Source organism: Fusarium fujikuroi, chromosome FFUJ_chr06 (genome assembly GCF_900079805.1).
Source record: "Fusarium fujikuroi IMI 58289 draft genome, chromosome FFUJ_chr06".
In the NCBI taxonomy this organism is placed as follows: Eukaryota; Fungi; Ascomycota; class Sordariomycetes; order Hypocreales; family Nectriaceae; genus Fusarium; species Fusarium fujikuroi.
Window position 1 is genome coordinate 60673 of NC_036627.1, and position 18853 is coordinate 79525.

The 18853-nt window shown below is 41.3% G+C and overlaps 7 protein-coding genes; 2 read left to right on the forward strand and 5 right to left on the reverse strand.

The window, feature by feature from the left end:
- Window positions 1–46: 46 nt before the first annotated feature.
- Window positions 47–1335, reverse strand: FFUJ_05345 (related to O-methyltransferase GliM; the record flags this gene model as incomplete). XM_023578545.1 has 2 exons in its annotated part: window positions 47–1050; window positions 1110–1335. The coding sequence occupies 2 exons, from the start codon at window positions 1333–1335 to the stop codon at window positions 47–49; spliced, it is 1230 nt and encodes a 409-aa protein (XP_023431538.1).
- A 470-nt stretch (window positions 1336–1805) lies between these two features.
- FFUJ_05346 (related to thioredoxin reductase) lies at window positions 1806–2830 on the reverse strand (the record flags this gene model as incomplete). XM_023578546.1 has 2 exons in its annotated part: window positions 1806–2367; window positions 2427–2830. The coding sequence occupies 2 exons, from the start codon at window positions 2828–2830 to the stop codon at window positions 1806–1808; spliced, it is 966 nt and encodes a 321-aa protein (XP_023431539.1).
- Window positions 2831–3184: 354 nt separating this feature from the next.
- FFUJ_05347 (related to non-ribosomal peptide synthetase) lies at window positions 3185–7883 on the forward strand (the record flags this gene model as incomplete). XM_023578547.1 has 2 exons in its annotated part: window positions 3185–5644; window positions 5694–7883. 2 exons carry the CDS (start codon window positions 3185–3187, stop codon window positions 7881–7883), a joined length of 4650 nt encoding a protein of 1549 aa, XP_023431540.1.
- A 509-nt stretch (window positions 7884–8392) lies between these two features.
- On the forward strand, window positions 8393–9893 carry FFUJ_05348 (related to 1-aminocyclopropane-1-carboxylate synthase 1; the record flags this gene model as incomplete). XM_023578548.1 has 4 exons in its annotated part: window positions 8393–8581; window positions 8635–8839; window positions 8886–9358; window positions 9408–9893. 4 exons carry the CDS (start codon window positions 8393–8395, stop codon window positions 9891–9893), a joined length of 1353 nt encoding a protein of 450 aa, XP_023431541.1.
- A 134-nt stretch (window positions 9894–10027) lies between these two features.
- On the reverse strand, window positions 10028–10966 carry FFUJ_05349 (uncharacterized protein; the record flags this gene model as incomplete). The annotated part of the gene is made up of 1 exon (XM_023578549.1): window positions 10028–10966. The coding sequence occupies one exon, from the start codon at window positions 10964–10966 to the stop codon at window positions 10028–10030; it is 939 nt and encodes a 312-aa protein (XP_023431542.1).
- An 847-nt stretch (window positions 10967–11813) lies between these two features.
- Window positions 11814–12429, reverse strand: FFUJ_05350 (uncharacterized protein; the record flags this gene model as incomplete). XM_023578551.1 has 2 exons in its annotated part: window positions 11814–12107; window positions 12169–12429. The coding sequence occupies 2 exons, from the start codon at window positions 12427–12429 to the stop codon at window positions 11814–11816; spliced, it is 555 nt and encodes a 184-aa protein (XP_023431543.1).
- Window positions 12430–17033: 4604 nt separating this feature from the next.
- On the reverse strand, window positions 17034–18610 carry FFUJ_05351 (related to cytochrome P450 monooxygenase (lovA); the record flags this gene model as incomplete). XM_023578552.1 has 4 exons in its annotated part: window positions 17034–17452; window positions 17506–18284; window positions 18337–18446; window positions 18500–18610. 4 exons carry the CDS (start codon window positions 18608–18610, stop codon window positions 17034–17036), a joined length of 1419 nt encoding a protein of 472 aa, XP_023431544.1.
- Window positions 18611–18853: the final 243 nt, after the last annotated feature.

Genomic DNA, 18853 nt, shown 5'->3' on the forward strand with positions numbered 1-18853 from the left:
CCAGCGGACCGAACATCATATCGGCACTTGGTCTCTGAATATACCCTTATGGCCTCAAGTCAATAGCCTGTACCCAAGCATTCCTCAACGGCCAGATCCTCTCGGTCCGCCACCCAGCCCTCTCAGCTAGTTCATTCCATTTATCTTCGGTCCTTTCCTGGCCATTGACAGTCATCATCATGTTGATGTCTCCGTATACCGAAAGCCTGCCACTCCGAGTGTCGGATAGTACGGACTCTAGCACTATCAACCGGCTTGACTCGGTCGCAATGATTGCCTCCCGGATGTTCTTTAGAATTTTGACAACTGTCTTGTCATCCCAGTCATGAAGGCACCACTTCATTGTGTAAGCCTCATACTTGGGCAATTCTTCAAGAAAATTCCCAGATATGAGATTACCACGTGGTACTTGGCTTTCAAGGTCTTCAAATTGACCGCCTTTCGTGAAGAACGGAATGATGTGATCTATCACGGCCGGTCGGTCAAAGAGAGCTCCCGACATCCCGGGGTTAGCTCGTAGGAGCGAAGCTAGTAGAGCTCCACTGCCTCCTCCGATATCCATGACAGTTTTATCTCCAATCTCGTGCCAAGGATAATCTACGAGAATTCCAGGGGCCATTGCCTTGGCACCCCCTCCAAGGGTCTTGTGTAGTTGCGGGACCCAGCCTTGGCTTTCAAAGTAAGCAAACATGTCCAAGTCTGTGTCGAAGTTGACCTGTGCGGCGCATCGAGTAGAGCCAGATTTAACAGCTTCTGGGATGCCTCTTGCAATATCAAAGAATTGATTGCCATACAGAGTCACCCAGTTATGCCATTGAGTTGCATGGTCCTTCAGTAATAGTCTGGATACATGGTTCAAAGCGTACTCCCCCGTCGCAGGTTCATAGGAGAAGATGCCCTTAGTGTAGAGAGGACGAAGGATTTGGCCTAGCCTAAGTGGCGTTGCATGGGTCACCTTAGCCAAGTGCTCCAATGTCTTCGAACCATTGGCGAGATGACCAGGAACATCCAGGTCTACCGCTGCAACAAGACATTTGGTATCAGTGTATCCTAAGTATCTGGTTAGTTAATTAATAATCGAATTGCGGATAAGATGGGTGGTAGATTACCAAAGAAATGATCCGCGAGGATAAGATGGGCCGGTTCCAAAATCAATTGCATTTCTCCCAGCTTGTCCACTACCGATGTAACACGCTGTAATATCTCCTTGTCCGGCAAAGCTTTGTCATTATATAACAGCTCTTGCAACTCTCTTTTGACCCCATCGTTAGTCAGTATCGAGAGGAACGCTGTTAAAGATGCCTCTAGCTGGACAAGGGTTTGAATAAGCGACATAGTGAGCTCAAAGTGATGACGAAATAACAGCGATACTGCAGTAAAAGACTAGCACTTGTATCATTCTACATCCCTTAACAATCCAGGTGCAGTAGTAGAATATATACTTACGTGACAAAATGGTAATTGGTTGGAGGACGACAGGAGCTCTATGCGGTATGGTCGGCCTGTGCTTTTCGGCCCGTATTTATTAGAAACCCGGGAGCGGTAAGACTCTGTCGGCATTCAAATTCACCGAAATAACATAGAAAGAATGCATATAGAGGCAATCCACTAAGATTTAAAGTGTTCATGAGTGCCATGTATAACAAGAATAACCGTTTAAGCCAATAACTGTGGTGTTGGACTATTAGGCTCGCGTAGAATAAGGGCTTCACTTTATGTAAACTAATCCAAGAGGATACTTTCAAATTATTCAAGGTCTACCTCAATTATGAAGAATAGCAGAGTGATCATATGAATGCATCCCATCAAGCCAGCTCAGCGCCAAGTTGAGCGGCCGCAGCACCAGCTGCCAAACATCCCATACCAACTGCCTGGGACACCGCCTTCATCATGGTAGCACAATCTCCCACTGCAAAAGCTCCCTTGACCTGAGTCTCAAACATCTGACCCTCCGTCTTGATATCGCCCGTCGGTGTAAGTTCAAGTCCTAGCTGCTCGGCAAAAGGCCCATTAATCTGCCCCATCGGCCCGTGGGCCAAAAATCCCTCAACCACCTCAGAACCATCCTCGAACTTGATCACAATGTCCGAGCTGTCTGTGGACTTCATTGAAAGCCCCACGATTTTGCGATTGTCTACTGTGATGCGACTTTTGGCCCCGTCTGTACCAGTGGCTGTGAGGTCGGACTTGATCTGTTCGCCAAGACTGTCTCCTCCGTTGGTATAAATCACGGCTTTATTAGAGAGCCGTAGGACCATGCGAGCAAGATGGAGTGCCATGGGTGAGCTACCACTGAAGTTCATACCCAGGACACCTGCAGATGGCTTGCCTCGATCCTCATACCCATGACAGAAGAGGCAGTGAAAACTGATGGTGTCAGTGAACCTATAGTTCAATCTTGGGTTTCAAGCATCTTAGATACTTACATTCCTCTGGCCCAGCATTCTGAGTAACCGGGAATATCAGGGAAAAGATCCTTCCATCCTGTAGCAAGGAACAGCTTTTTGCCTGTCCAAGTAGTCCCATCCGCATCGACAAGCTCAAAACCAGAATCAGTCTTCCTGGCAACGTCTACCTGCTTGTCGACAAACTGGAATAGGTCTGCATAACGGTCTAAGAGGTCTTGCCGAGCCTTCGAACGAAACTCGGCAGGTGACTTATGATCCCACGCAGCGAAGTTATGCATGTGGTTAGACGCGGCATTGCGGTAAACTCCAGAATCAAAGACGGCTACTTTGTACACCTGACGTACGAGGCCGGTTGCTACCGATAGTCCAGCTGGACCGCCCCCTATAACAAGGGCGTCAAAAGTGGTGTTTGCGGTCGACATTGCAAGAGAAATATGAGAGCGCTTATATTAGCCTGTGTAAGAAAGAAAAAGCGTTTTGGTTTTAGAGAGAAACAAATGATCAAAACTGAGAGATATTTAGCATTATGAGCTGCTTTTCGGGGCATTAGATTCTTGACAACCGACGGGCCGAAGGAATCATACTGCAGTGGTGCAGGACACCGATGGCCCGGTGTATCGCGAGCCGGGGTAACTGCAGCTTGGACTTGCAGAAGCGCTTATGATAGAATCACGGTAGCAAACCAAAAAGGAGTAACACTACTGGCTTCGTGAGTAATTATGTATTCAGAGCATCTAGTAAAGGCCCCAATACGACATAGCAACACATCCTCCACCATGGACAGCTTGATGAACAACGAAGCTTTCAACACCGTGGCGATAATCCTAAATGTTGTCATCGACAGCCTGGACCTTGATTCCAGTTTCATTCAGAATGGAGGAGACTCGCTCAAAGCAACGTCGCTGGCGAACCATTTCCGTAAACGAGGAATAATGGTCACGCGAGAGATGATCCTCACGAGCCCTTCACTTAAGCATCTTTTCAGCCTCTTCGAATACCCATCGATGGACAATTATGACCTGCAGGTTGATTCAACCCCAGCAGAGTACTCAACTGATCTGTCTGAGAGCGACTGGCAGACAGTCTCTCCCGCGGAGCAAGACGTTTTGTCCAGCCCGAACGGCTCTAGCTGTAGGACGTCATGTTCAAGCGTATGCTCCTCCGCGGCCACGTTAGAAAATGAAGTGCTTCCACCTAAAGAAAGCTTATCGACCTATCGTCTCGACCCGATATCGATGGCTCAAGGGGCCCAGCAGGCCACAGAGATGCAGTTGGCGCTGGTCCATGGAACTCTTAAGGATCGTCGAATGAACATGATCAGGTTTACCATGGTGCATCGCAACGAAGACATCAATAAACTTCGCGCAGCTTGGAAGTTTATTGTCGATCGAGTGGATATCTTTGATATGGCTTGGGCTGCGCTGTTTACTGGTACTCAGCATCCGCGTTTTGTGTGGGTTGAAGATCCATCAGAAGACGAGGCAAAGACGACCCTCATCGGCTCCAGGTTCATGGTTCTGTCCCAAGATACGAACAACGGTAGCTCGAAAATTATTTGGACAGTACACCATGCTCTGATCGACGGCATTTCAGCCCGGCTTCTCCTCCGCAACGTCCTAAGAGTCGCCAGCGGCCACCCCCCAAGCACCATGCCATCTTTTTGGAAATGGGCACAAGATCTCAAAACGTACCAACAGAACAACGCCAACCTTGCCAAAGAATTTTGGTCGCGACAGAAACAGCTTTATCCCGAGGCCAAGGGTACCCTGCAGTTACCAAAGCCGGACACGAACAAAGAGCCCAGCGAGGCCAAAACTATCACACTTCCTATAGATGACATACGAGATCGCCTAGAAGTGGCAGCAAAACATTCTAATGTCACGTTGGCCACCATGTTTTGTGCAGCATGGGCGCTTGTCGTGTCTAGCTTCTCAGACTGCAGGACTGTTGTTTTCGGTGCTCTACTAAGTGGAAGAAATATCCCGATTGCAAACTCTGACAAGGTAATTGGTCCTCTGATCAATTCCTTGCCATTGTACACATTTATAGATCCGAATGCTACGGTTCAAGAATTTCTCGCTTCTCTATTTAGGAGCCTTCTTGACCTTGAGCAGTTTTCCTGGACATGCACCGACCATGGATTTGATCGGGGCTACGACTCGACGCTGTCTGTCGAGACATGGCACAATGACTGGTCTGAATTCGACATTCGACCAGTTGCGACGTCCAAGTCCCAGCAGAGCGATGTCCCGCTGGGCGTAACTGTAAACACTGAGAGTCTTCAATTGCAGTACCATACGGACAAACTCCGCACTGTGGATGCTGAGAGAATAACTTCTTCTTATCAACTCGCCCTTGAACAGATCATTAGAGTACACACGCCCGTCGGGGTGGCTATGGAGGCTCTCGTGTCAGCACCAAGCCGAGCCCTCTTGACCAAGTTCGGTAACTGCATGTCAGGTCGAACCACAAGGTCTTCGGTCAGTGATGACCTCATCAGCTTGTTCAACAGATGTGTAGAGAAACATCCAGATGATATTGCAGTCGACAACGGGGCTGTACAAGTAACATATCGTGACTTTGGCATTATGGCAAGTCGTGCTGCTTCCAGAATTGCCTCAATGATCTCCGAAGGTGACATTGTTTGCGTTCACTCGGACAAGTCGCTCAACTGGATCGTGGCAATCTTTGGTATCCTCAAGGCAGGCGGTGTATACTCATCACTGGATCCAATCCTTCCATCAGAATTGAGAGCAACCATGTTTCGGAATGCCAACGCCAAGTTGTTCCTCACTCCAAAGGCATGCCAGCTTTGCCAAACGCCATTGACGTGTGATTTAAGCGACTCGATAGACTCAATTCTAGCAGATCCTACGGTAAACCCCGACAAGAGCGACAAGACACCCAAGCCATGGGCCAATGCCTATCTCTGCTTTACGTCTGGTTCCACTGGGACCCCTAAGGGCGTTGTATGCACGCACGAGGGTCTGGTTGCTTTCCAGAGCGACCTTGAGGTGAGGCTCTTTGCTCAGCCTGGAGTTCGCATTGCTCAGGTCATGTCGGTTGCATTTGACGGCAGCATTCATGAGATATTCTCCGCATTGACACATGGTGCAACACTAGTTCTACCGTCTAGTGCTGATCCCTTGGGTGCTTTGGACACGGCTCACTCGGCGATTCTAACGCCTTCTATCGCTAGGGTACTGAATCCCGAGGACTATCCGATGCTGAAATGGGTAAGAGCCACTATTTTGATGATTGAACTAGGACTAACAGATCATTAAGGTGTACCTTGTTGGCGAACCGGTTCCTCAGATAGTATCGGATCGTTGGTCCTCTGTCAAAACTCTATACAACATGTATGGCCCTACCGAGGGTACTGGCGGAGCAACTATCAAACTGTTGACTCTTAGCGATGCAGTCACCATTGGAACACCCAACCCAACAACAAGAGTCTACATCCTGAACTCGCAGGGAAAACTCGCCCATCAAGGTATGATCGGTGAGATCTACATTGCAGGTGTCCAAGTCGCCCGGGGATACGTAGGTCTTCATGACCAAACTAAAGAGCGATTTCTCCCTGACACCATCATGAGAAATGGAGAAACCATGTATCGTACAGGGGATCGAGGGTACTGGACCGAAGCTGGTGAAATATGTTGCCTTGGTCGAAATGACCGTCAGATCAAATTGCGTGGATATCGTCTGGATCTGAATGACTTAGAGATTCGCATCTCGCGAGCAGCCCCCGAACTTTCTGGGGTTGCCCTAGCTCGAAAGCAAGATGAGCTCGTGGCCGTTGTTCAACCAGAAGGTGTTGACATTCAGCAGTTGAAAGCCAAGATATCCTTAGCTTTGCCCCGTTACGCCATCCCACATCACCTTGTTGCTCTAAACAAGATTCCCATGACGCCAGCTGGAAAAGTTGACTATCGCGCTGTTTCAAATGCTTGCGAAAGACTTCCACAGAGCCATAGTGAGCCTTTGAGCGACATGCAGCGGTTGGTCACCTGTGTTGTCTGCAAAGTCCTTGAGATAAAAGACACAAAGCGAGTATCTCTCGATTCGGACTTTATCGGTTTGGGCGGACATTCCTTGAAACAGATACGCCTTGCTCAAACACTGAGTGAAACATTCAAGACGCGAATACCTCTTCAACTGATCCTATCCAACCCGTCGATTCGTGGGCTGTCAGATAGCCTTCAGGTCCTGCTTGGTCCAGACCAATCAAAGCCTTTGGCTGTATCTTGCGCGCGGCTTGGGGACAGGGTCTCGCCCATTGAGCACGAGTGGCTCGCCAAGTACCAATCTCCAAGAGGGACTGCTTCTTTCAACGTCTGTTTCGCTTCCACTTTCATTGAAGTATCGGTTTGTAGAGACAGGCTGATCTGGGCATGGAATCAAGTTTTGGAGAGACACAAAATTCTATCATCGCGATTCAAACTCGATGGGGAGGCCTCAAAGCGATACTCTGATCAAGCACCACCACGACTTGAAGCTTTGTCCGATTTTGACTTTTGGAAACAAGCCAACCGACCCTTTGATTTGACACAGGAAAGCCCCATACGTGTCTTTGTGGCCAGGAACAAGCTTATGGTTGTCATCAGCCATGTTGTAGCAGATTACACTACACTCAGTCTTCTACTTCAGGATGCATCTCGGTTTTATCATGGGCACCCGGTGCAAGAGAGACCCATCTACGCGGACTCTACCTCATTGATGGATGCTACATCCGAATCTGTTATTCATTTCTGGAGGGATTATCTAAGCGATCTACCTCAAGCGCCAAAGCTATTACGTGATACACCATTGAGAACCACGTACCAGGGCTGCTCTTTCACTATACAGTTTGACTCCCAGCTTTGGAGTTCTATCGTGAAGCTATCTACAGCCAGGGCTTGCAGTAATCAGCTGTTAGCTATCGCAGTTGTTGCTGTTTGTCTTCACCAAGATGCGGATGATATGGACACTGTTATTGGCATACCTTCAATGCACCGACAAACCGAAGATGAACTACAGACGATTGGGCTGTTTCTCCAACCTTTGCCTGTCAGACTAAAGCATTCCAAGGCCACTCGAAATTCGTCATTCCTTCAATCAACTCAATGCTCTATGCAGGCCGCAGTGGCACATGCGACTTGTTGGGATAGCGTTGTTAATGAGCTTGGCGTAAACCACCAATATCCCAACCATCCCATTTTTGACATAATGGTCACGTTTCTAGATGACAGAATGGTTAGCCAACTAAAGTTGGATATCCCATCTTTTGAATCTCGCCATATATGGGCGAATGGTGCCAAATTCAAGCTGATGTTTGAGTTTATGGAGGTTCCAGATGGTAGCCTTACGCTTAGGATAGAGTACGATGACTCGTGCATTTCACTACCTGAGGTAGAAGACCTTGCTTCCAGGGTAAAGGTCACATTGGAGATGCTGCTAGAAAGCGATTTCAATTTCGACCGGATTTTGCGTTAGCTATCAAGCTTCCGCAGCTTTTAATCACATTCATTGGCAAGGCGCAAATTCTTTATCCTGCGGGAGAGGCAATTTCATGGATTATCTCTTTATGGCCAATAGACTCACCATCATTGATCTGATCTTTCAACTGATTGTCCTCAACCATCTGTCCCTTGCGTAAATGACTACTGCATTACCCTGTATTACACTGTATTAGCTAACAAAGTCAACGTTACCCCGCCTTTGGAGAAACGACCATCCCTGTTAAGGACGTCGCGAACCTTGAGGGATAGGCGATACAAAATGCACAATCTTATACGGCCCGAAACTTAGCGGGGACATACCGGCCGGAGACTTAGTAGAGCATGGCGGTCAGAAAATCACCAGTAGCCAGATATATACAAAAGCTTCAAAGTGGAAAGCCAGTATAGCTTTAATATAGAGATATTAATACATAGAATTAATTTATATAATACTATAGTGTGTTAAAATAAGCATCTGAAATATTTCTAAATATTATTTAAATTATGAGCTTAACTGAGATTCTTTCTCCTCACATGAGAGACATTGTGGCCGCAGTTTTTCCAACAGTCTCATCAAATCTAAGCGACAGATCTTCTGATAAGATAGACCTTGCCACAGCTGAGAACTGGTTAATTAGGCCTGAGCTTCAACGTCTCTGCAAGGAGGCTATTCAGAACCACCTGACTGAAGACGTATGTGTCGGGTCATGTTACAGTTTGGATCATGGAGCTCATCTCTATATTAGCATTTGTCTTATTCCAAAGGCTTTGGTGGCGACGCATTGCTGCTTGCATCAGCAGCCGACTTCTTCAACACTTACTTCAAGCCGCTCAACCCTGTCCTCTCAGAGCACATAGTAGCTACGCCTGGCGCCACCTTGTGTCTTGATTCACTTTTATTCAGCATTTGTGATGAAGGGGATATTGTGCTGGTACCCGCACCGTACTGGAGTTTGTAAGCCATTCAATCCTCGAGGCAAGGACTAATCAGACGCAGACGGTTTTGATTTCCATTTCAGACTCCGGGCCAAAGTAACGATAGTGCCAGTTATGACAAAGTACGAGATACCTACCGAGGGGTGTAACTACGAAATACTTCAAGGCTCTTTAGTTTCTTCCTTGAATGAAGCATATGAAAGTGTCTCAGATAAAAGCCGCGTGCGAGCTCTTATCGTGACCAATCCACATAATCCATTTGCCCAGTGCTACCATGAAACAGATCTCAGGGAAGCAATTGTCTTTTGTCAAACACATGGGTTACACTACATCTCTGACGAACTGTACGCCATGAGTGACCTGCAACGAAAACGTGGGTATGACGGTAATCGCGGAGTGCCTTTCACCTCGGCGCTTAGGTTGGCTCATGAGAGCCCTGAGTTAGAGGCTCAAAAGCTTAAGGCCTTGTCTCCAAGTAAGATTCATATTATCTGGAGCTTGAGCAAGGACTTTGGTTCAAGTGGCTTGCGCCTGGTAAGGTTGTTTATCCTACAAGTATTTTATTAACTAACATATTACCAAGGGATTCCTCATAAGCCAAAATCCTAGCTGTAAAGCCTTACTAGCTTCAGTCTACCTACTGTCAACTATTCATACGTCCTGTCTATCCTCCATCGCAGCAACCCATCTTCTCAAATCAAAAGAGCTACCAATTCTCCTAGAGAAAGCAGCAACACGTCTTGAAGGAGCTCATAAAACTGCTATTACACGGTTCCGTAAATGGGGGGCTCCGTTTATATATCCGCATGCTGGTCCCTATGTAACAGTAAAGTTGGTAACGCAGGCCAGCAATCTCGAAGAGGAAGACGAGGGACTTGAAAAGCTGAAACAAGCTGGGGTCGTGGTCTCAAGACTTCGCGACTTTGCGGGCTGGAAGGATATTTCTGACAATCTAAACCACTTCGGCTGGGTTAGAATGACGGTTGCAGTGCCAATGGAGAGACTACTTGATACTTTGGATAGGATCGCGGATGCTTTGAAGTACGAGGAGAAAGAAGACAGGATATAAGTGTTGATAAAGAAGGTTATGACTGAAGCCTGATCAGAGGTAGCTATTTGGGATGCTACATAACATGACTAAGTATAGTATTGCTTCTGTATTTCGTTTTGGCTTGAGTAGCTTATGTAGATGTATAGTCACCACTAAGTAGATCCGCTATGTAGAGTCTTTGTAAGATGCTCACCCCTGCGAATAAACAATGTGCACATCTGAGCAACGAGCCTCTTTTGTCCATCCTCTCCAGTTCCACAAACCTCTTTAGATAATTCATAAACAATCTTCAAGGCTCGCTGGATCTCCTTATGAAGTATTCTTTTTGTCATCGAAATCTGCTCTTCAGGGTCCAGTTCAAATACGCCAAACTGTAAAACTGGCGAAGTGATTGCTGAATTTTGTTGATGACTCCACGCCTGACCCTGAACCATGTCTTCAAATAGCACCAGTATGAGATCCAACACTGAACATACAGTCATGTGACAGCTACGACAAGCTTTGTACTCTTCCTGATCCATTATGGTGGCTAGATCTGTCAAACATGCTTTATTAACGCGCAGAATTTCGTCGATGGAATGCGTTTTGGACCGGACATGGTGTTCAAGTATGAGTATGATCTTGGACAGCGCCGCAACATGAGGAAATTGGCGACCATCGAGCTGGATCTTTCTTGTAGCTGATTCCAAGGATGCAGCTACCGATGAGCTCGAACATTCTGGGCTAGGAGGAAATTGTGGTGGTGGCCCCCCGCTTGCGTGTATGGTTGAATCGCCGTCCATGTCTATCATGTCGAGCGTCATGTGATCCATATTGAAGTCAAAGTTCAGACCTGATTGGAAGTCATGTGACCTATCGGACTCAATGGTCGAGTCGCCGTAGAGCCCGGCATCTGCAGCACTGCCAGTACCAGTACTAAAGCAATCGAAAGCCTCGAAGTTTGCCGAACTACTCAAAGGTGATGCCAGAGCGGTTTGTGACAAGTCCAAACTGGTGGAGTTATGCCGTGTTCGTTGTTGGTCCTCATTCTGTTGTGATAGCCCTTGATTTCCCCCTGTAATTTGCGATACTTGTTTATTCTTGCGTGACATTCTTCCAACCATAGAGACTTTGTAGCAGCACTTGAGTCCCGCTTGTCGACACCGAGCGCAACCTGTCTTTTCTCCACTACACCGAACCTGATGTGCATGCTTGTCAGCCTTGCCGATCCCCATTCACTGCGGCTGGTTGGTATACCTTGGCACTATGGCACTCAGTGCATGCGGCTCTCAATCGAGCAGGCTTTTCCCTCTGTTTTTCGGTCATGGCACCACAAATCCAGGAGGGCCGGAAATTGTGCAACTGACACTACCCTTTATGTGTCCTTTCAAAATAAATACAGCATGGGTGCGATCGACTTGGTTCCCAGCGGGGACTTTATTCTTGCTGTCCCTGGTTTATTTGTTAGTGGCTCGATTATATCGATAACAATGAGCAACCAACGAAATCTCTTGAATTCTCAAGATCTTGAACTGTCAGCTCAAGCTGGGCAGAGTTGTGGATCGTGAATCATGATTCAGCAAGGCCGTTGGCTACTTAAAACTACCGGCCATCAAGGTTGCATCATCCCACGTCCGCTAAACGAAAATCAGTCGGAAATAGCGCAGCCTGCACCGGTTTAGGTCATTCGTAATATCAATCAAGCATAAAACTACCGCCTTTAATTATTCCGCGTAGCGAGTCCGCTCACTCAATGGGCTAGATTCTCCCACCAATACCCACTTCACTGACATTGAGTTCATCAATGAAACCCTTGTGGACTTTTTCAATTCCTCGTACTTCGGCTTTAATCTAGTACTTGCACTTGAGGCTTGTGGCTGAGCGCTTAAAGTAGTAGACGGAACTTGGTAAAAATCCAGTACTCTGCAGCTAAGCCTTGTGCAGCACTGTCTCGCCCTCCTAAGGCCCACCCGCCCCATCTTCTTCGTCTTCTTTCTGCCAGGCGGCTAGCTTTCCTTCAGTCTTCCACTTGCGAATATCTTTGACAGCGTTCTCGCAGGCTCCTCTAGCCAGAGCTGTATAATTGACCTCTATATCCTTAGCAGCCTGTGTTCCAGGCTCAACGTTGTCGAGTTTGAGTTCATACATGGCTGTCAGGAAAAGTACAGGTCGCTCACCGTCCTGTTGCCAAGTTGTGCCATGAGACAGTAGGAAGGTACTTGTGGCGCCCGTTGAGACTGTTTTTGCTTGAACCTAGATGGGTGTGAGCGGACATCAATCAATGCCTCGGAATTGAATGTGGGGGCGCACTTACATGAAGCGGTGGGGCGATGATAACATCCTGGATCAGATCCTCACCAGCCGCTGTATGGACCGCACCATCGGCAAGGGTGAGCTTACGACGAAATTCGTTCTTGGTACCTGCTAAAACCTCACAAGAGGCTACATACGGTGCAAAGTCGTGGGGGTTGCGGCCTCCCCGTCGAATCCCATACCAAAGTTCTGTCTCATTGAGAACGACGTTCTGATCTGGGGGATTCACGGATTGAGTGAAGGCAATGTTGAAGCTGAACATCGACTGGGTCATGGTCTAACAGGGGGTAATGAGCAAGATTGACTGAAAGTAAAATATACCGAATAAGTAATTCGTATCGGTCGAGCAATGCAGATAAAGCAACAGGGTTGATGATCTTACTCAACAGTCAGTCATGTAGAGCGTTCCATGCTAACGCTATCTATATACATTTCGTGTTGAACCAATGCAAGCGTTCAAGTCAGGAGCTAGATATGTTATTTGCAGCTAAGATTTATGCCTGGGAGCTTAAATCAGCTCAGAGAACTTAGAATCCTGCAAGCAGTGATTGCTTCCGGCTTTGGAATGACTTTCGGCATCTGTAAAGTGGAAGGAACGCTTCGGCCCGCTTTGCGAAAACAACTTACGAAAAGCCGAGAACCTTGGTGGCCTAACGAGCCTCCAGGTTCCCCCGTTGGAAGCCACCAATGATAGACCTTCAAAAGGTTCCTCATGAACAGAGCTATCAAGGTTGCCGAAACAAGCATTTCGAAATGGAAATAAGTATTATTTGAGGTTTTAAGTTTAAATATAACGTACATAATAAGCAAGCAGGATAGATAAGCAAGCAAGATAAAAATCCCTTACCTTATATTAACACTATTTAATTAATTAATTTTTAATTAAATAATATATTATAATCTATTATTAAGGCTTATATTAATCTTATACTTTAGGCCTATTAAAAAGACTTAAAATTAAGTCTATAATAAGCTGTATTTCTTTATAATATTCCCTTCTAGACCCTTTACTATTAATCTTAAGGTTATTAGGCTTGCATTAATTATATCTTTAATAATTAAAAACTAAATAATTAAAAAGAATAGATTATAGTTAAGTATATCCTAGACCTAAATTTATAAAGATTTCTCTATTAATATTATAATATTAAGGAAATAGTAAATTAATTACTTATTAAATGCAATATATTACTAGTTAGTAAGTGCTAGGTTATTAATTTTATTAAGTAGTAATTATAACTTAAAATATATTTTTTTTATAAATATAATTATTAAAGAGCTTAATATAAAAATTTAATTACTATTTATAATTAATTTAGGCTTATATAAAATATAATTATAAAATATAGCATTTAATTAAATAATATCTAAAACTTTAATAAGACTGGCTTTATAATAGGTATAATATTAAGTAGTATAGTAATTACTAGCTTAAAAAGGCATAAAAATCTAAAATTAATTTAGCCTAAAAATTAGAAATAGGTTACTATAATTTAAGTAATTAATATAAAAGGCTAAATAATTAATCTATATTTAGTAATTATAGGCTAATATTACCTTATTAATTAGTATTAAAATAGTAACTTTTTAAATACTTAAATTATTACTATAATATTAAATAGTTAAATAGATAATAAAATAGGCCTTAATTAACTAAAGTACTTTAATTAATATATAGCTAATTAATTAATTAATATCTATTATCTTTTAATCTTTAATACCTATAAAAGTTATTAATTTATTAATTTTTAACTATATTATAAAGTTAATAATATTATTATACTCTATATACTTTTTTATTTTTTATATTTATTATAGTTACTTAATATTAAGTACTTTAAGCTATTAAAAAAGATATATAGTTAAGAAATAAAGTAATTAATTAGATAGTTTATAACTTATATTTCTAAAATTAAGTTCTTTCTAGCCTTTTATATTACCTTTTAAAAGACTAATGTGGTTAATAAGCAAGCGTTACAGATAAGCAAGTATTGCACTTTCCTTAACCTTTTTAACCTATAGCTTAAAAGCTTTAGCTACAGTTTAAAAAGGCTAGCTTTTACTTACTAAATTCCTCTTTAGATAACTTAAAAGCTATTTAATAAATCCTTATATTATAATTGCCTTTACTATATATACTATAGCGCTAACTGCCTAATTACTAGGACCTACTTTAATTACTACTTCTTAATAATTTAGCTACTACCTATATATTAATATCTATTTATTTAATTACTTATAATACTTTCTATATAGTTATAATTTTCCCTTTTTATAATTTAGTCCTTTTTGCCTTATAATACTAGCTTAATATCTTATTTATATTTTAAAGATTATAAAGTTTAGCCTTTAATAAGATAACCTTATATATAATTGCCTTTATTACTTTAATAGTTAACTTTAAAGCTTTAATAATAGACTTTAGGGAACTATTATAATGCCTTTTAATTTACCTTTTAAGGTATTTAAATTAAAATTAGGCCTTAATAACTATCTTTAAGGTCTTTAAAGCCTATAGTATTAATAGTTAAGTAGCCTCTTTAGAAGGCATTAGGATTTATAGCTATATATTAAGCTTTAAGATTATAGTTTTTAAGTTAAGAGAAGTAAGCCTAGTTCCTTTAAAACCCCCTTAAATATTACTTTTTATAAAGGTAGCTTTAAATATAGTATAAAAGGCAGAAAAGAACTTAATCTTAAAAATATAAGTTATAGAGTATCTAATTAAATACTTTATTTCTTAACTATAAGCCTTTTTTAGTGGCTTAAAATACTTAATATTAAGAGGCTAAAGTAAATAAGATATATAAGTAGGTATATAAAGTATAATAATCTTATTCTCTTTATAATATCTCTTAAAATTAGCTAAATAGTGGCTTTTATAACTATTAAAGATTAAGAGATAATAATAATTAGTTAATTAATTAATTATAGACTAATTAAAGTACTTTAGCTACTTAAGACCTAACTTATTATTTATTTACCTATTTTAACTTATTATAATAACTTAATTAAATAGGAAATTATATTTTTAATATTAATTAATAAGGTAATATTAGCCTATACTAATAATAAATAGTATAATTACTTAACCTTTTATATTAATTGCTTAAATTATAGTAATTTATTTTTAGTTTTTAGGCTATATTAATTTTAGCCTTCTTTATATTTTTAAACCTATAATAGCCATTCTGGCCATAATAAGGCCTATTATAAAGCCAGTCTTATTAAAGTTCTAAATATTATTTAATTAAATATTATATTTTATAATTATATTCTATATAAATCTAAACTAGCTATAAATAATAGTTAGATCTTTATATTTAGCTTTTTAATAGTTATATCTTTAAAATAAATATATTTTTAGCTTTAGTTATTACTTTATAAAGTTATAAGCCTAGCACTTACTAATAGATAATATATTATAATTAGCTAGTAAAGAATTAACTATTTCTTCTATAAAATGCAGTTATAAGGGAAACCCTTATAAATTTAGGTTAAGAATAAATTAAATTATTATTTACTTCTTTAAATTAAATAGTTTCTATAAATTTAAGATAGAATTATATTATAATTAAATACTATACTGATAGCAATATAGATAGTATTTATTAATTTTATATATTTTAGTAATATATTAGGTACTTAATTTTAGGTTATTTTGAAGGGCCTAAAAGGTAAGGAGGGTTCTAGCTTTATTTAAATATTAGGATATCTTTAGTGGTTAAGAACTAATTAATTAAATAAGAAGTAAAATATAAGAGGGAAAAGTGTAATGCTTGCTTGTCTGCAACGCTTGCTTATTAACCACGTTATAATTAAATTAAATATTAAAAAGGGTTTTAAAGGAACTAGACTTACTTTTTTTAACTCTAAAGTTATAATTTTAAAGCTTAATATATAGCTATAGACTTTAATATCTATTAAAGAGGTAGCTTAATAAGCTTAAGCTTAAACTTTAAGGACTTTAGTAATAGTCTTTAAGGCTAGATTACAGTCTAAATACCTTTAAGGCTAAATTAGAAGATATTATAGCAGCTCCCTAAAGTTAATCCTTAAAGCTCTTTAGTCTCTTATAAAGGCAGTTATAAGAAATATATAAAAAACTGCCTTATTAAAGGCTAAAAACTAAAAGCTTTATAAAGTAAATAATATATTTAACTGGCAATATAAGGTAAAAAGGATATATCTATAGAATAAAGAGAGCTTAACTATATAAAAAGGTTAGGATTTAATTAATTAAATAGATATAAGTATATAGATATTAGCTAAATTATTAAGAAATAATAGTTAAGAAAAATCAATTAGGTTAGGTATTTAGTAATATAGTATATACAGTAAGACTAGATATAATATAAAGATTTATTAAGTAGTTTTAAAGGTATTTAGTAATAATTATAATAATTAATTTTAATTAATTAGATAGTCTATTATATTTTTATTATAATTTATTTTAAGAAAGTTAAGATTTTTATCCTACTTGCTTATCTATCTTGCTTGCTTATTGTATATATTATAGTAAAATTTCTATATAGTAATTAAATTTAGGCTTACTATATTTAGAAACCGCTTTATACTTTAAATATATACTGTAAGTATTAAATGTAAATTATATTACCTAAAATAAAATATTTATTTATTTATTAATAGGCTTCTAAATAAAATTATAATAAACTATTTAAATATAATATAATTTATAAACTTTACTATATATTAAATTTAAATATTTTATTATTTAATAATATATCTCTTAAGTTAATTTACTTTTTATTAAGTTTTTATTATATATTTAAATATGTAAAGAATTATACTAGAATTAAATACAGTTATATTCTTTTAGTATTGCACTATGCTAGCTAACTGGTCCTAATTCCGAGACCTAAACATAATCTCGGCCTGTGCATCAGGAAGGATTGCCAAACCGTAATGAATCTGACCTGGCTTGCCCGTGCCCTTCCTAAGTTTGACATCATAGTTCATAAGTAGATGCGCGAGCACCACCTTAATCTGAGCGCTGGCGAAGAACCGACCCGGGCATGCCCAAATACCGTGCCCGAAATTGATGTTGTCAAGACCTGTTGATGCGTGCTGGTATTTAGTCTCGTTCCCTGGAACCTCACGAAGCCTAGAGAAACGAAATGGATCGAATGTTTCTGGATCAGGATATACTTTGGGGTCGTGGTTAATGAAGTGGCTCATGATGGTCATACGTGTCCCTGTAGGAAGAACGTCCCCGGTAGATGTCTTAAGTCCTTCAGGACTCGTGACGATACGGGGAATATTGACTGTGCTGCGATTAGTACGATGAAATATAAAGTGGGAGAATGTATTTGTCTACCTAGTGACGGAGGACAAAGGCGCTGAGACTCTTTGGCAAAGCTATCAAGCTTTTTCAACTTGGCCAATGAGTTCTTATCAATTACGCCATCTTCTCCAAGAACTTCCATCAGCTCCTTTCGCATCTCCTCAACGTCTTCCTCGGGAGTGGCAGCCAGGTCAAAGACGATATAGGTCAAGGCGTTGGATAAATTGTAGATTGAAGCAAATGTTGCCAGGAGTTGATCTCTGCCAAGCTCCTGAACAGTTGGGGTTGTTTTGTACTGCGAAATGAACCAGTCGAGTAAATTTCCCCCAACAGGCTTCTCTTCGTTAGCCAAAGCTGGAGACGAGCCCTGTTTCTTTTCCAAGAGTGGTGCCAGTTTCGCCTCATTATTCTTCCTCTGACGCTTCAAGCTTCGTACCTGAGGGAGAAAAGGGGCGACAAAAAACCGGACCGGCTGAGGGATCATCTTTAGAATCATCCAAGCCTTTGAGACGTCGGCTGTATAGTTGACATTGGCTTCGACCCAGTCTGGTTCACGACTCAGTGGAAGTCCCACGAACGCCCTTCCAGACATGAGAGATGCGACTCTGCACATGGCCTTGCGAGCAATAACAGGCGTCCAGTCCTGGCATGGGCCGATTGTGTTGGAAATCGCATATTCGACCTCCTCGGTGAATGACTCGAGAACGGCCGGGGTGTTTCGGGTGAGAACGTTGCGCATTGCTGAGTCGAATTCGTCTGACTTGGTACCCATGTAAGTATATTCTCCGAGAAAAACATCGTAATGGTGCTTTCTGAATCTTGTCAGTAGTTGAACCGCCAGCTATTATCTATCGGCCGACTTACTTAATTGACACAACTGACTCCGGGAGCCCACGGATGGTGTCTACATCGGCGGGTGGCAGAACAGCCATTTCCATCCCTGGCAGTTCGAGCATAAAAGGCGAAGTCGGGTACTGCAGAAGCGAGTCAGCTCTCAAAGTTAGAATCGGATCAGGGACTGAATGACCTTTTGGTACGCCTCGGTAAGAACAGCCAGCACATTATTGTCTCGTAGTTTGAATACCGGCAAATTATGCTTCTTTTTCGGTAGGATCATGCGATATAGACCATAGGTCATTGCGAGTAGTAAGGCAATACCGTAATGAAAGGGCACATGTTGTAGCTTTGCAGCCTGACTAGCTGAAAACTGTAACAATCCCATGGTGAAGAAGTGGAATGATGGTAAAAGTTTGATGTCTCTTCTGGGAAGGCTACTGCTTTCGAATGCTTATGAGGAATTGAAGGCACAGACACCACATAAGATCAAAATCAGTGTCCAATAAGATAGTTCAGATTAGGGAAACATCGTCGCGGGCCGTAT